The 16,374-nt window shown below is 40.7% G+C and overlaps 1 protein-coding gene across 1 annotated transcript in view; it reads right to left on the minus strand.

Moving 5' to 3' along the window:
* Positions 1–1,051: 1,051 nt before the first annotated feature.
* The window catches only part of fbxo38 (F-box protein 38), a 38,026-nt gene continuing 22,703 nt past the window's right edge, over positions 1,052–16,374 (minus strand). Inside the window, exons 14-21 of the mRNA XM_072396252.1 lie at positions 15,044–15,700; positions 14,499–14,599; positions 13,171–13,273; positions 11,739–11,905; positions 9,257–9,402; positions 4,599–4,702; positions 2,737–2,850; positions 1,052–2,600 (exon numbers count right to left, since the gene is read on the minus strand). Of these exons, the coding sequence (XP_072252353.1) occupies positions 2,422–2,600; positions 2,737–2,850; positions 4,599–4,702; positions 9,257–9,402; positions 11,739–11,905; positions 13,171–13,273; positions 14,499–14,599; positions 15,044–15,700 (1,571 nt within the window). The 3' untranslated portion in view covers positions 1,052–2,421. The remainder of the gene's footprint in view (positions 2,601–2,736; positions 2,851–4,598; positions 4,703–9,256; positions 9,403–11,738; positions 11,906–13,170; positions 13,274–14,498; positions 14,600–15,043; positions 15,701–16,374) is intronic.

Here is a 16,374-nt window from a genome sequence, read left to right on the forward strand (position 1 = left end):
CTAATCATTCATACAGACATTCATACCCCCAATGATACACTGGGGGGGCAACGTGGGGTTCAGTGTCTTGCCCAAGGACGCTTCGACATGTAGCCTGGGGAAGCCAGAGTCGAACCATCGACCTTCCGATTGGTGGGTGACTGCTCTTCCTCCTGAGCTACAGCCGCCCCTTTTCCGTTTTCCAAGGGGGGCGGGGGACCCGCAGTAGTTAGTGCAGTCTTTCATATAACCTGTGTGATTCCTCTATGATTTTTTACCTCGTTGAGAAGTATTAACAAAAAAATAAATTAAAAAAAATGGATCGGCCCCATGGATCAGCTGTACTTTCCGATAACCGATCCATATATTTTGTCAATATCGGACCGATATACGATCCAAATATTGGATCGGTGCATCCCTACTTTATACTCATTTATACTACATACTTGCTTAGCGCTACACTGTCTTTATGCCTCATTTTCTAAAGTGTTGACTTCATGTTATCCTGATTTTCTATGCATATGCAAACCTTCTGAGTGTTGTATGTAGCAGCATGACCTTGGAGGAACGTTTCATCTCACTATGTATGTACTGTTTCACCTGTAGATAGTTGAAATGACAACAAATCTCTCTTGAACTTAACCTCAAGATGAACTGAGAGTCCAGATGGAATAGACAGAATCATGAATGGACATGGCACCGCCTCAGGTCCAATGCCACCAGGGTGGAAGAAGAGAACTGCTGTGAGATATTATCAATCAGCATGGGCTGGTTGGACTTTTCAGGTCAACGGTGGACAGTAAATCAACTTCCAAACTTCCTGCTACTTTCTGGAAGATTCTCACCCTAAAGTGATACAGGTCGAGGTGCTTGAAGAATGATTTTTATGCATGATATGCATCCAAGCACTCCACTGATTGGCAGCTGAAGTTGTCAAAAGAGATTAAAAAAATAGTTTTAGGTTCAATTACACTTGACCGACCTAGCATCGCATGCGTTGTAGAATAAAATGAATTACTGAGGAAGTGTATGCAGTGTACTATTTGAATCAGAAATAAGGACTGAACAAGAATTATGTTCTATTATTTTACTTTTCTGGATGCAAATAATCTGTTTCTCTCTGTATACAGACAACTTAAGAATCCTTTCATCCATGACGTGTACAATCATGAATACACAGAAGGTTTGAAACACTTCATAATCAATCCAAATAGAAAATTAATTTGCATCTGATTGACTGATGAAACGTAATTAATCTTTTTTCAAATCCATTCACACACTTGAAAATTAAATATGCATCTTGAGTGACTCAGTACCTTCAATTATTCATACTAAACAACAAAAAAAGTTTGACAAGACAAAACTCTCTTAAGGTTTTAAACAGTTGATGGTTTGTTCATGCTAAAACCCATGAAAAGTTTTGTTAAGGCAGCATCAAAATTTTCCAACATAATATACATTAATGTAGAAGTTCATGATGGGTATCAAGAGAAGAGGATTAATAAAAAGTGAAGCACAGCTGAGCAGATTGCTGTTCTCTGACTGCTTTCCAACTTTGTTACTGAGTGTGCTGTCCAGTAGGTGTACTGGTTGGTAGGTGTCTTTTTAACTTCACCAGATTTTCTCTTGACCAACCCTTTTCTCAACAGTGGAGAAGTGTGCCTGGCACAGCCCGAAAGGTTGAACATGCACAGAAACTACATTCAACATGGCTGAGAATGTATTTGTGACCTGATGTTTGATGAGAGAAAACTATTGACACAGCTTCCATCATTCAGAACCACCACTTCATCTGCATGATGATGGAAAAACATTAACTCCAGAAGAAAAACTGACTGGTTTCTGTAAGGGAGTGGGGTGGAATAGTCAATTCTGGTACGGAGTAAGTATTAAAGCCATATCAGAACATATTCCTTTGCTGCATGTCTTCTAATGGCAAACAAGGAAAACCACTAAAAATGCTAGTGTAGCAGATAAGGCTTTAAGGCCTTAAGATGGCTGTGAGAGAGCTTTTCCCAGGCTTTCATTTGAGATTGTATGCTATAATAGGGTGCTCAGATCTGCCTTAAGATTTTGTTCAGAAAATAAGAATATGCATCAAATGTTCCAGACATTGTAAACATTATCCACTTAAATCTTCTAATAGGACCAAAAAGGCTGAAACCCGATCCAGCCTTTCAGCTGAAACTAATCCCAAAAGCCTAAAAACACCCTGTTTCCAAAGACCCCACAAAGTCCACCTCAGCAGTGCAGGAAAAGTTTACCAGCATCCCCTTTGACTGAGTTGATCTTTCTCCATGAAGCTAATTGAGTCTTGTAGTCATATGCATGTTAGTGTTTCCAGGCACAGCAAACAGACTGTACACTACCTCTTTTTCAGTCTCATCAGGGACTATGGAAGGGACCTCTGTTGGTGTGACTGACAGGAGTGTTCTTTGGTGTCTAGATATAGTCATCGTCCACAGGCTCTCCAGGTGTATCACAGTGATGAAGGAAAAGGACCACCACTCTCTGAAACACTCCTCTTCTGCTCTGCCTGCACTCTGAGATCTCCTCACCAATGGTCTCCATGCAGATGTCAGCAGACAGCTGTCCTTTCCGCCGCGGGGCATAGATGGTGGCTAACACGGTGAACAGAGAAAAACATTACCTTTCTCTTTTAACTGTGACATACTGGTAAATATTACAGATGGTGTATATTTAGGGAACTGTCACATACAGTTCCTGCTGATTGGACAGATCAGTGTAATGACTTACTGCTTTCATCATCTTCAAAGTCACAGCGGGCATAGCTGTTAGGATCAGCAGCTCTTAGAGTCCTGAGCCAAGGGAAATCTGTGATCATGCTGTAGGGAGCGCCATCCACCACACCTGAACAACACCAACACAGCAGGAGGACAACGTCAACAAAGAAAGTTTGTTTGCAACAAGACTTCTCAGAGGTCCCCACCCTTGTGTGTGTGTATATATACGCATGGCTCTTCACAGATCCACAATTCAGAGGATTCAAGTCAAATTTCATGTTGCGAAAGAGAGTTTTCTCTGAAAAAAAAAAAAGAGAAGCCTCTCACCCACTGTGGGTAAGAAAATCAGCTGGTGAGGAACCAAGGTTGCTCATCCTTGGATTTAGTGTAAGCTAAATGTTAAATGTTATAATTATAAACTTAATATTCCATCTCAATTTTGCTGACTATGTGTCATTGTTTGGAGCAGCATTCATTTGAAAGAGAACTCAAATCTATTGTGACTTGTAGGATTTATTAGATTACCATTGGTTACACAGATAATACTAAAGACGTGTCTTTGTTTTATAATATTAGAAACAATCTTTTCTCTAATAGGTTGTAACACAAAAAGTGCCACAAAAAAAAAAAAATAGCAAACATACCAAAAGCGAGGACTATTCGTGAGACAGTACTATATTGTGACTTAGGTAATCAATGCAGCAATTAGTCAGAGTTTTAATTCTGATGCTGTGGCTTGAGAAATAAATGTCACAACTTTTAAAAGCTTATAAATGTTGCGAGTTTCCACCAAGGGTGAGTGACGATATTGATACCATGACCCTCTACAAAGGGCATGGAGGCAGTGTAGACATCCTAAACATGGACAAACTATCTAAACAAGCAGGAAGTGAAGCTGACAATACCATGATGATGCACGTGGGTGAGAGACTGTGGCTTTGAAATGGATCTGGTCACCACTTATAATTATAAAAGAATGTTATCAGGCTACAAAAACATTCAAAATGTTTATAACTTTGTTACTGTGAAGACCTCCATGCTGAGGTGAGACAAGGAGAGCACAGAGACTCACCACAGGGAAGAAACCAGCATCTAAGTTCAGTCTCAACATGCTTTGGTTAGCAGGACAAGACATATTACAAATATACAGGGAATTACAAGTGTAACAGAGAGCATATAAACAGTTCAGTCTGCAAGTTAAGTGTTGGAGCAGGAACTTGTGACAAGCATGTTTCTGCTCTGTCTCAACCTGAGCCATGACAGTATGACAGCCAGCCTGGATCAGAGTCTCCTTTCATCAAGATTGTCTCAATCCTGAGAATCAAATTTTCAGTTCAGCTCTGTAAATGGAAGGCGTTTTGTTAAAAAAGCATCAGTTTTACACTGCATCTTCCTACATCTTCTACAGGCTAGTTGGGCCTCATGAGGAAACTGGAGATGAGATAAGATAAGATAAGATAGTCCTTTATTAGTCCCACTGTGGGGAAATTCACAGTTACAGCAGCAAATACGGTAAGATAAAAAAAAAATAAAATCAAAAGATTTACAAGGAATAAAACAGGAATAAAAAAAATAAATATAAAAACACCACCAGCGCCAAACTTAGTTTCCTGCTGTAAAAGGTGTGTCATTAAGTTCCTCAACTTCCTCAAAAGGTTTTTCTCATTTTGATAAACACACTAATATTTTGTAAATCTTTCTTTTTACTGAAGAGAGGAGCAAAAACAAAAAAGATTTGTGAATCTGAGAAGAGGAACACATTGTAGATCCAAACATTCGTTTGTGCATCTCATCCTGCATAAGATAATTTAAATAATGTTCTGCTCCTGTAAAAGTGCACTGCAGGTTAAATGTCTCATGGTGTGATTATTTTACCCTCAAGTGTGTAGATGTCCCGCCCCCAGGGGTACTTGGGATACTTCTTCACATCATCTTCTGTTCTAGTGGCTTCTGGGAAAAACTCATACTTGATCAGCTCCCTGAGAGACACAACACAAAGAGATCAGTTGATAGTTCACCTCGTAATGATTCAGTCTGAGTGACAATCCGGGTCAGTAATGAACTTTACGTCACATCAACCTGCTGGTCGCATGGTGAAAGGGAGGTTATTTAAAAAAAAACATTATTTGTATTGCAAGTTATACATAGTAGAATACTTGTTACTAACAAAGCAATCATAGTTTTACAAGTTTTCTACAACAGGTAAAAAAAAACAAGCCGTTAAAAGCAGAAGAAAAAAGACAGCAAGGTTTTAAAACATAATAAAGATAATAATTTCATGGATTTCTACACAAAGTGGGAAAAGTACTGTAACTAAACAAAGTGAATGCAAGTCTAAGCTGGAAATAAATAGGACACAGCCAGCAGAGAAAAAGTTAAGAGAAATTGAGTCTCTGGCAACAAATAAAATAAAATAGCGTAAGACAGGACAAAGGATCTTATTACGACCAGCATCATCATAGAGTTTTCTACTGGTATTTCAAGACCAGCTCCCATACTTTATCAAAAAATTACCCCTCCACCTGTTTAATTATATCCAAGTTTCTTTTATATTCTTGGGTATCACCAAGCTCCCTCATCCACATTTTAAATGACAGTACAATATCTGACTTCCAATGCCTCAAAGTAAGTATTTTGGCCACAATAGCACCAAAATATACAGACCATTTTGTACTGTTAAGAGTACTGATTCAAGTCACCCGCTGATCCCAGAATGGCCACCCAGGAGAGTTTGCACAGCTTAATCTGCTTTCTGATTTTTATTGAATTGTGTATCATGAAGTTATCTTTGTACCGAGATTTGCTTCTTATGATGGGGCTGTTCAACAGGGCTATGAGATAGGTCCCCTCGCATGCTGCTTGCTCTAAAGAAAGCCAGGCAGTTTGGTTCAGTGGAATTCAGGCTTCTCTAAAAAGCCAGGATATTTAAACGTGCTGCCCAATAATAATATTTGAAGTCTGGGAGGCCAAAGTCACCTTCCTGCTTAGATTTACAGAACTGTTTTTTGTTTATCTGTGCAACTTTGTTTTGCCAGAGAAAGGGAATAATTATCGAGCTTGGTATTGACTGGAAAATATATAGAAATTGTGGGAAATCAATGTTCTGCTTCAGCTGGTTTATTTTAAGGTTCCAATTTTTACCCAATTAGCAGGCCAGGGTTCCTCCTGGTGACAGATACCCCTAAAATACGTGAGCCCGTCTTTACTGACCCTAAAGGGAACAAAGTTCAAAGGAGTTCAAAGTTATACTGTTCTGATTTAAATGTACTGGCATTAATTCGCTTATATTCCAGTTAATTTGGAAGCCTGAGAGGGAGGCAAGGTGGTTGAATACCTCCATAATATTTTATATGATATGTCATCTGCATAAAGCGACAATTAGTGTTCTGGCCCTCTAATATAGACGGGTGATATTCTGGGTGCTGGCATATTTGTGTCGCTAGCGTTTCATAAGCAAACTGTCCATGTGCATCGGGAAGCTGTAGCTGGACTCAGCCGTAACTGAATTCAACTGTCCTCTGTACTTTTAATGGGGGTGCCTGTCTACTGTGGTACATTGTTGTCATTGAGGAACTTCTCAGCATCTTTTGGGTTGGTGAATCAGTGTTTGTCTTTGCTGACCAACACCACGAACATCGCTGGGTATCTCGGCTCCACCACTCTGCATCTGGAGCTGATGCTGTGGAAATGCTGCCATTGCTTCTTCATTGCAGGTCCCAGGAAATGTACAAGCGCATGCCCTCATACTGCAGGGGAAACCTCTGTGAAGAAAGTTTCAGGATGCGTTCCTTGACTGGGTCATGATGGATCTGTGTGAAAATTTGGCGGGGAGGGTCATCAGCTGTTACTGCCTTTCTGCAGACCCTGTGTGCTCAGTCCACCTTGACAGGTTTGTTGCCAAAGCTTTCTTCTCCGAGTAGCTTCGGAAGGAGTTGAGCAACAAAGCCTGTGGGGTTATTCTTTTCTATTCCCTCTTTGACACCAATAATGCGGATGTGTTGCCTCCTGGAGCGAGACCAAGTAATCCAGGCTCTCGTCTCGTCTTGTCTCCTCCCATCTTTCACAACAGTCTTCCAGGCCTTCGATTCAGGTGCTCATTCTAGTTGCTCTCATTTGAAGCTACTCTCTGTTCAACATCTGTTTTTTGTTTCCTTGAGAAATAGTTGGAGTGCATTAAACCTTGAGTCGACGTTTTGGCTCAGCCGGTTGATGGCAGCCATGATGTCTGTGGCAGTTGGTGTCTCGCTCGGTGTTGCTGTGCTCACTGCTAGCTTCCATCTGGTTGCCACTAGCGTCTGTGGGTTGTTTTTTTTCAGCGTCTTTGGCTTCATTAGTTTCACCGACTATTACTATCAAACTATCAAAGGTTCTTCTTCTTAAAATGAGTTTTTAAATTGTTTAATTTGTATGAGGGAGTCAAGTCTCACTCAGACACGTCTATTACATCTCACTCCCCTAGCAGTCCTAACTGTCATTTAACTAATTTAACCACCGTCATAAATAATCTGCTGACTATGGTTTCATCTCACATACACACAATGTTATTCACCTACGTTTGTGTTTTCAAACATCTTTATTGGGAGAAATACCACAACTCTGACTCACTTTCCCAAAAAAATAGATGCATATCAGAGTGTCAATGGTACCTTTGATATTCCCTTTAAAAGTAATCACGGCCTTTTTTTTCTTTGAGTAACAGAGGCACATCGCAGACTTCAGTGCTCAAACACTCATGGCACTATAAAGAATCGGATTTATGGCTACATTAAAATAAGACTGAGTTATTAAGTTCATGTATACATCTTAGATTGACTAAAAATTGGACCGGATCAGGTTACTTGCAGTTGGATTAAGTCAAAGGATACGATATTATGGTTGTCGCCGTCATCGGAAAGAAACAACAAGAAAGAATGTGACGTTGTGCATCGCGTTTGTGCAAGAAGCATGCTCATCACAAACGAAACGTAGAGGGACGTAGTTTCATTTTGCTCTTCGTTCGCCATGTTTGTCGAGTGCCTGAGCTTGTTGTTGGTGGTGACAGTGGAAGTCCTGCCTTGTTTTGTCCTTTTCTCTTCTTCTTATTTTCTTTTTTTCCTGAACCGGGCACCTGACAGCTTTTTTGTCCTTTTATTTTCTATTCTTCATTGAGCATGCACATGACTTAAGAATCAACTCTGTGGCGGAAAAGCCTCTGACATAATCCGCATCTGTCTTCTGCTTATGCATGATGCGCTGTACGGTTTTAGCTTCCTACATATTGTTGGAACTAGAAAAACCCAAACAGTCGCGGTGCGCCCTTTCACAGGTTGCGCCCCGGGGAGTCTGCCCACTTCGCCTATAGAAAAAAGAAAAAAGAAAAAAGAAAAGAAAAAAAAACACCCCTGGGTGGTGAATAGGTCAACCGGAACTGGCTCTATTAGCATTAGTTGAAATGGTTACAGCGCCACCTATTGTACCGGGGTATGACATGCTTTGTCAATGATTCCATTTATTCACCGCCATGTACTTGGATAATTGCCCTTTCTTGTTTGACAGATTCATTATTGGGTGATAATACAAGAAAACAAAGACATACCTATATTTCAGGAGAAGAAACAAGTCTGAGGAGTTTCCTCTGTGCATTCAAACTGCTCTGTGACATGCAACATCATTTTGTCACTGGCTTTAAACTCAGTATCTATATACACAATCCTACTGGGACAAGTTACAGCAGACCTGCTGCGCCTGCACTAACACCACACTGCAATACATTTAATTTCATTGTCATGGAAAGACAACTGTGATGGACTGGCGACCTGTTTAGGGTGTACCCCGCCTTTCGCCCGATAACTGCTGGGATAGGCTCCAGCCCACCCGCTACCCGATTAACGGTATAGAAAATGGATGGATGGAAAGACAACTACCATCACATTTCAGAAAACAGAAATTATGCGCTCAACAATGGTGAGAGGGCAAGACTCCACACCTGTGTGTGTGTGAGAGAGAGAACAGGGCCATTAGCACTTGACTCCAAAGCAATGTATTCTAACTGATTACTCACAATAGTTTCCAATCCAAATCTAGACCCCCTTTAACCTGTTAACAGAAATCCCAAAAGCATTTTGTGATGAAACTTTTTTTTTTGCACATTATTGGCGCAAAAAACTAAAACCCCTCCCCAAAAAACAAAAGAAAGAAAATGGCATCCTGATTAAGCTACAGCTGTTCATCTGGAAATTCCCACAGCTCAAACAGAGGACACTCAGCTCCACATCTGTGTGTGCTTACATCAGGCTGGCATTGGTAAATCAGCTGAGTGATAACAGCATAGCTGGTTATAGCAATCTGGTCTGGTTTGTCCAAGCACACACATACACTCTGTGAACAGTTAATGAACAAGGAATGTCAAATGTGTTCAGAATGTGTTCACACTTGTGCTCAGCTGTCCTTGGACACTGTGTGAACTATAACACTGTTTTGACAGTATCTGAAATAAAGCGTAACTAATGTTGACTGCTCTATTGTGGTTAGAGTTAGAGAGATGCATTACTTACTGGCTGATGTTAGCTATGGTGTCCATCCAGCTGCGAATACGTACTTTGTTGCGGATATTTGGAGGATTGCTGAACTCATGCACAATAGCAATATGATAGGGATATGGTCCCTGGAAGAGCTGACGCTCCAGTGCTACTGAGTCAATCTGAAGAGAAGAGAGAGAAGCACGGACTGGGTTCCAAGTAGAGTAAAGCATTATTGACAGTACCTACCACTTTGTGTGCTCGGAATGAGTCAAACGTTCGTAGAGACCTATCCATTTAAAATGAATGGGTACTGTAGAGTTTACAAATGACAAATTAATTGTACCCGAATCATTTAAATTCAATGATTCAAATGTGTTTATTATCAAATGCAGAGTTTTTCAAATAATAAAATGTCTCTGTATGCTGTCTGCTTAAAGGTAATATTAAAGACACATAATGGACACATTCAAGAAACATTCAAAAAAGAATTAAAGACCAAAGGAATATTAAAGACAAAAGGTAAAAAACAGGAGTTGTCCCAGGACAAAACCTTAAAGCTATTACAAGCATTAAGGATACAATATCACAAGACACCACCCATCCACTCCACCAATACTTTATAATCCTTTCCTCTTAAGTGAGATACAGGACAGAGGTGCAACAAGGCAGAATTTAAAAACAGCCTGATTCCCTCTGCCATTTATCTTGAATAACAGAAAAAAAGAAACATATACCATAACTAACATATGTGCAATGTTATAAATGTATATTTGTGATGTTTTCTAAATGCATACACACTACCAGTTAGAGGTTTGGACACACCTTCTCATTTAATGTTTTTTCTTTATTTTCATGACTATTAATATTGTAGATTCTCACTGAAGGCATCAAAACTATGAATGAACACATATGGAATTATGTAGTAAACAAAAAAGTGTAAGTAATCTAAAATATAACACATGTTTTGAGTTATTTCAAAGTAGTCACCCTTTGCTTTGTTGACAGCGCTGCAAACTTTTGGTCTTACCTCAATGAGGCTTAAAGCCTGATTGGTGAGCATCAAATAAACCCTTGTGTATTAAATGTTTATATATAACATTTTCAAGAATTTAACACAGGAAGAGCAGATCTGAGACAGGTTTATAGATCTTAAAGACAAATGAGTCAAGACTGCAGCTCCAACAACCGTGATACGGCAGCATTTTTGAGAGCTCTGTAGAGAGCAGAAAGGTTTTAACAAGCAGATCTATAATACTTCATAGGCACTGGTTCAAGACAGAGTCACACATTAAAATGTCCAGGTTGCCGCCTACCATCAGGGTACTGTTGGTGGCAAGTTGCAGATAAAAGGTGGCATAAGGTGCTAACCAGGCTAACTGGATTAGCCAGATTGTCAGTCATGCTCAGTATACGCAGTGCTGAAAAGCAGCCAGAGCTCTGAGTGGTGAAGCAAGAAGTTTACCTCTGTCCTCAAGTGATGAATAACACAGTACAGGAGTGGATTGGGGCGAGGTGCTGGGCTACTACGCTAATGACAGACTGGCCTATTTCAATTCTGTGGAGGACAGCGACAGGGATATCTGGTCTGAGGAAGAAAGGAAACACAGCCCCCTCTGGATGCTGTAAGAGTAGAAACGACTGACTGCAGAGGAAAGCTTAGCCACAGCTGAAGAAAAGTTTTGCAAGACGGATATCATTACTGCCAACACCAGGTGGGCCCACAAGGGCAAGAGATTGTCTTTTAGAGCCTCTCACAGCAGATGACCAAAAGAGAGAAGAAGACAAACCAGAGGTGTCAGCAGTTACAACTGTTCTGTCTGACACTGAGGACCGCTGGACAGCAAGTAGCTCCAGACTCTTAGAAACTCTCAGATTTCTTCCCTCGATTGACAGAGACTTCTTGCACTACCGTTAGATGTAAACACTCCTCCGGCCGCAGTGAGGCAACACCCAATTTACAGTGCTTATCTATCAGCCGATACTAAAAAAAGTGCTGCAATTCTCACATATTAAGTAAGATATCAAAACCTTTGACTCCCTGGCAATTTGTTGAGTAATTGTAAAACTGGCCTGTCTGGTGGCCCTCTTGTACATAGCTTTTGCAGTCAGGAAAGCTTGTTATTCTCCAAACTGAGAGCACTCCGCCAGGTAAGACGATGACTACTAATAGGTACTTCACATAAACCCATTTATAAAAAAATAGAATTTCAGTTTAATTTACAGAAAAACAATGTCAGCAAAAAGTGCACATATTTGAAAACCACTTCAAATTGTGGTCCATGTATAGCGTCTCATTCCAGGTGCATGTCAGGCAGATCAGAAGTGTGCTGAAGGTGAGTTACACTGAAGTAGTCTACAACTGAGAGTGAATTTTGGACTCTTTGTGGACACAACATGCAACTGTAAACTAAGACTGGAACTAGAAGCATAGCAGAACTTTGGGCAGCTCCAGTACTACATTCATTGTTGAGATTCAGTTTCCATGAAAACAGAGTTGACATTACAGATTCCTTACCTGGTGCATAGGTCGCATGTAGATAATGCGGTTCCGCTCAGGAGGCATTCTCAGTATCTGATCCAGAACTTGTATCATGTCCAGCTTCTTACACTGAGCATAATCAAACCTGTTCACAATGGGGGCTCGGTCTATTCGCAGCTGCTTCAGCACTCGACATCTAGTGGCTACAGAGAGAAGGGACAGAGGAAGAGGATTGATTTCTGAAGTTAAAGAATAACTGTTAGAAAACTGTTTGAAAACTTTAATAAAGATCTGGAAGAATTGCAACTGTGACTCAAGAACAGAGGTTACATCTACTAAATGGAAGGTTTGTGGTTCAAACTCCTCATTCAAACTCAGTCAGCTAGTGTGTATGACAAACAAAAGTGCTGCAAGTATAGAAGAGCTGTGTGAATGGGTGAATATGGTAAAGCACTTTAGGTGCTAATCAAGACTAAAAACACACACATGCAGTCCATTCATCATTAAAGTAGATTTATAGCATATGCTCATGTACACGCACACACACGAAATGGGCCTGGTGTGTGAGATGGTTGATGTCATATATTTTCTGCTGTGTCATTATCAAGTTTGTAACTTTTTAAGATGCCTTACAAAATCCTCGCAAGGATCCATAAAAAAAAAAAAAAAAAAAAAAGCATATTTTAAACTAAAATGCTCACCTGTTGAATTACTCAAATCAGGACATATGATTTCACTAAACTAACTAACTTTTTAGTCAAATATATGGTTTAAATGCCTTAAAGAGCATTGCATTTTGGTATGTACAGGTCAGCTTTTATGAAACAGTATTCTAATTGTAAATAAATGGGTACTACATATGGTGATGTTTGGACATTCAGAAAGAGAAAAAATATCCACCTCATGTACTATCAATCAATCAAGTAGTTAAAATGTGATCAACTGATAAATCAGACAGAACACTATTTTTTTTTCCCCTGGTGAAAGTTTCTACGCGATGCATTTCACCCCATCCTTGGAGTATAAGTTGGGTTTGACCTTGAGTGCAACATGTAACTTGTGTTCTCATGTAGTTATTCCTACCTACAGACCGGTGGTGTGGGAATGTACTATGACTAATGAATTTAGGGCAAAGGCTAAGAATATTATGTGGAGACAGCTGTAGAAGCCTCTTTTTCAATCGCAATTGTTGCTGCTGAGCAATAAAACAGGACTGGTTTTGTATAGAATAATGGAACTTTCCACTGCCAGGCTTTAGACAGTAATGACTGCAACTACTGGACATCAGGAAGGATCTATAACAGCTGTAAGACCGATTCTAGACTCAGAAACAGGCCAAAAAGTCCAGAGTTGATGTGTCCATTCAACAGATGGGTGAATCTGAATATAATGAATATAATGATAATGTGTGTGTGTGTGTGTGTGTGTGTGTGTGTCAGTTTCAGTTACACCAGTGTCTACTGGTTACCATGAATGAACATCATCTTGGGACAGTCTTTCAGGACCAGGTCAGTGATTCCACAGTTGGTCAATGTGATGCCCACCAAGTTTTTACTCTTCAGAGTCAAAACCTGTGCAAGCAAAAACATTTCAATATGTCAATAATACAAATAAAATATGATGCCACATATCATTTAGCAAAGGTCACATTCACTAAGCATTTTCACAGATTGGCCACAACACTAAAAAGCAAAACACTAAACTACTTAGGAAGGGCTCAAGGGACACAAAAGAGTCAGAGTCTGGCCTCTAAACTCGCCAAATATCAATCTGTTAGGATCCAATGGATCTATGGGAAGTCAGCACAATCCAGAAAGACCCCAGCCCAAAGGATCTGTTGCAAAGGTCTCAGTACCAGACACTGCAGGACATCATCAGATCTTCTTTGTGCACATTATGATTGCTTAGAGGCAGACTGTGGTGGACCAACTCAGTATTAGGCAGATAGTCAGAATGTTATGGCTGATCACTGGATGTCCAAAAAAGCAACAGAGAAACCAAAGACAACTTATTTTTTCCCCAACTATTTACACAGTAAAGTAAAAATGAGGTCGTCAATACAAGCCGGTAAAATGGATTTCCTTCAGAGGGTGGCTGGGCTCAGCCTTAGAGAACCGGAGTAGAGCTCCACCATTCAGAGGGAGCTCAGAGTAGAGCCGCTGCTCCTCCAAATAGAAAGTAGTCAGCTGAGGTGGTTCATCTGGTTAGGATGCCTCCTTTTCAGGCACGTCCAACTGTTAGGAGGCCCCAGGGCAGACCCAGAACTTGCCGGAGGGATTATATATCCCATCTAAAAGGGATCTGTGCCCAGTCTTTTAAGCCTGACCGCAGAATTCCCAGTGAAAATGAGTGTGTGCACCCAGCTGCTGTGCTCACATCAGTAACGTGCAGAACTGGCACTGATAAGAACAAAGACTACCACAGTTTCGTTTGGCATATTTTTTTCACTCGCTAGCAGTGTAAAAAAGGTTAAATAAAAAAAACACACATTTTGATTGTGACCCCCTATGGCCATTAGAGGTTGACTTCCTGGACTTACGGCCAAAACACAAACTTCTTAAATTCAGAGTAAGCTTCACTTTTGGTCATCAATTCATCCTTAAGTGAAAATTGAAGTTTCTGCCATATTTGAAGAAATTTCCTCAAAGAGTTCAAGAGAGACTAACAACCTGACAGTATGGAGCCTCCAGCTGTAATTGTCAGTAGCATGGAGGCACAATGAAGTCTACTCATCTTACTTCGACATTAATGTAAGACTGAAAACCGATGTTACAGTTAGGTTTTTGTTGTATGTACCTGTACATGGTCATCCTCAGTGACTGGGTCTGAGGTGCTTGTTGATTTGTCAGTCATTCGTTTCCTTCTAACTGCTACTCGAGGCCTGGCCCTTGAAAGATCTACAGAAAATAAAGAGCAAACACATCACTTCCATGACACTAAAGTTCACATTTCACTGCCAATGAAACAGCCAAATAAGAGCTAAATATTTGAATCCGTTTCATGTACCTACAGATAAGTCACAGAGACATACAGCACATATATGTAGGTACAATACAGAGAACAATTTGATGAATCACTGCAGCACAAACAATGTTGAACTTTTTAAAGCAATAATGTATTTTGTTGTACATATTTACTACTCCTCCACGTTTCACTGTGGAGACTGTCATGTACACTTTGGTAGAACTCCTCAATCTGTACAGCACACAACTGTTATACTGAACTTCATGTGTTTCATCATTATTCCACAGGTCCAAGCCTTCACTACCAAACCAAGTTTACACTGCTCTGGGGTGATGGATGGTGGACCCATAACGTGTCCTTTGTAACTTCAGTCTTACCTGTCTCAGGTAACAAAGGCACAGAAGATGTACGAGTGCAAGATCTCGTCAAAGGCCGCCTAGGAACAAAGTCCTGACGGGTCGGACTGTGCCGGGAACTAAAACCAACAGAGGCAGGTCTAGCTGGGACAAGCTGTTGATCTTCATGTTCTTCCTGCTGTGCTGATGTCCCATGAGGGTGGTTGACAGCAGCGCACCTCGACTCCAAAGTGTCCACACTGACAGGACCAGAACTCCACCTCTCCCCAACCTGTGCTTCAGATCGGGTACAGTCATTAGTCCTAACAGATCCTGTGGCTCTGTCTGTAGTTGATCTGTGGGAATTACCCTCCATCCCTCTCCCACATCCACCCACATGCCCTGATGGAGCTGCAGCAGGCCCCTCCCTGCTCGTAGGTCCAGTGATTGGCCTCACTCTGGTCCTTGTTGTGGACTGTAGTGTCCCACTGCCACACGCTGCTCTTGCCGTGGCCTCTACAGTCTCAGTGGTAACTCCTTTATTGCTGGTCCTCTTGCTGATCTCAGTAGCAGCCTTTATATCGGCCTTAATCTGTTCACTGGTCACCTGACAGCTTTTTTCACAGCTGCTCTGTGAAACCTGAGACTTTAGCGATACAGCCACATTGTTGCTTCGCCGGAGAGGAGTCTTTCCTTTACCTGGTAAAACACACACACATTTATATTACACTGGTGGATACATTCTCTTATTTTTGTAAAATAAGCTATACAATCCTATTCTAAATAAATGTATGTTGACCTATTTCTTTTAATAAATTAACTGGTGTGATTGCTGCAAGTGATCAAAGGATTCTTTCCACTCATCCTTAAATTTGCCTATTGCTTATTTGTACATACATGAATAGTCCTCAGTGCAACTGTCACCATAACCACGGGAGGTTTTCCAGAGATTGTGTGGTGTATTTGGTGCACACATCCTTTTCATACATCCACTCCAGATCAGTATTGTGTCTACACGTTACAGACAACTTAGCAAAGAACCAGTTTTAAATGGTCTCTTTGAAAAACACCAAAGACAACACAGTTTGACAGACAGAAGATAGTATTTTTGCAGGTGATTCCCAAAGAGCTATTAGCTGAAAACTTGGCATATCTCAGCATGGTGTGCAGTGTGTCCTTAAAACGTTTAAGGAAACTGGACAAGTGAAGGACAAAAGTGTCAGGCCTAAAAAACTATCTACAGCAGATGAACAGAATCTGAAAGTGATGTCCTAAAGAAAGAGGAAAAAATCCAGCAAAGACCTGGCACAGGACCTGAGAGATGCATCTGGACCTTCAGCTGATCCATCTACTGTTGGCCCAAGCCTCATCAG

This window comes from Leuresthes tenuis, unplaced genomic scaffold (genome assembly GCF_036924035.1).
Source record: "Leuresthes tenuis unplaced genomic scaffold, fLeuTen1.0.hap1 SCAF_11, whole genome shotgun sequence".
In the NCBI taxonomy this organism is placed as follows: domain Eukaryota; kingdom Metazoa; phylum Chordata; class Actinopteri; order Atheriniformes; family Atherinopsidae; genus Leuresthes; species Leuresthes tenuis.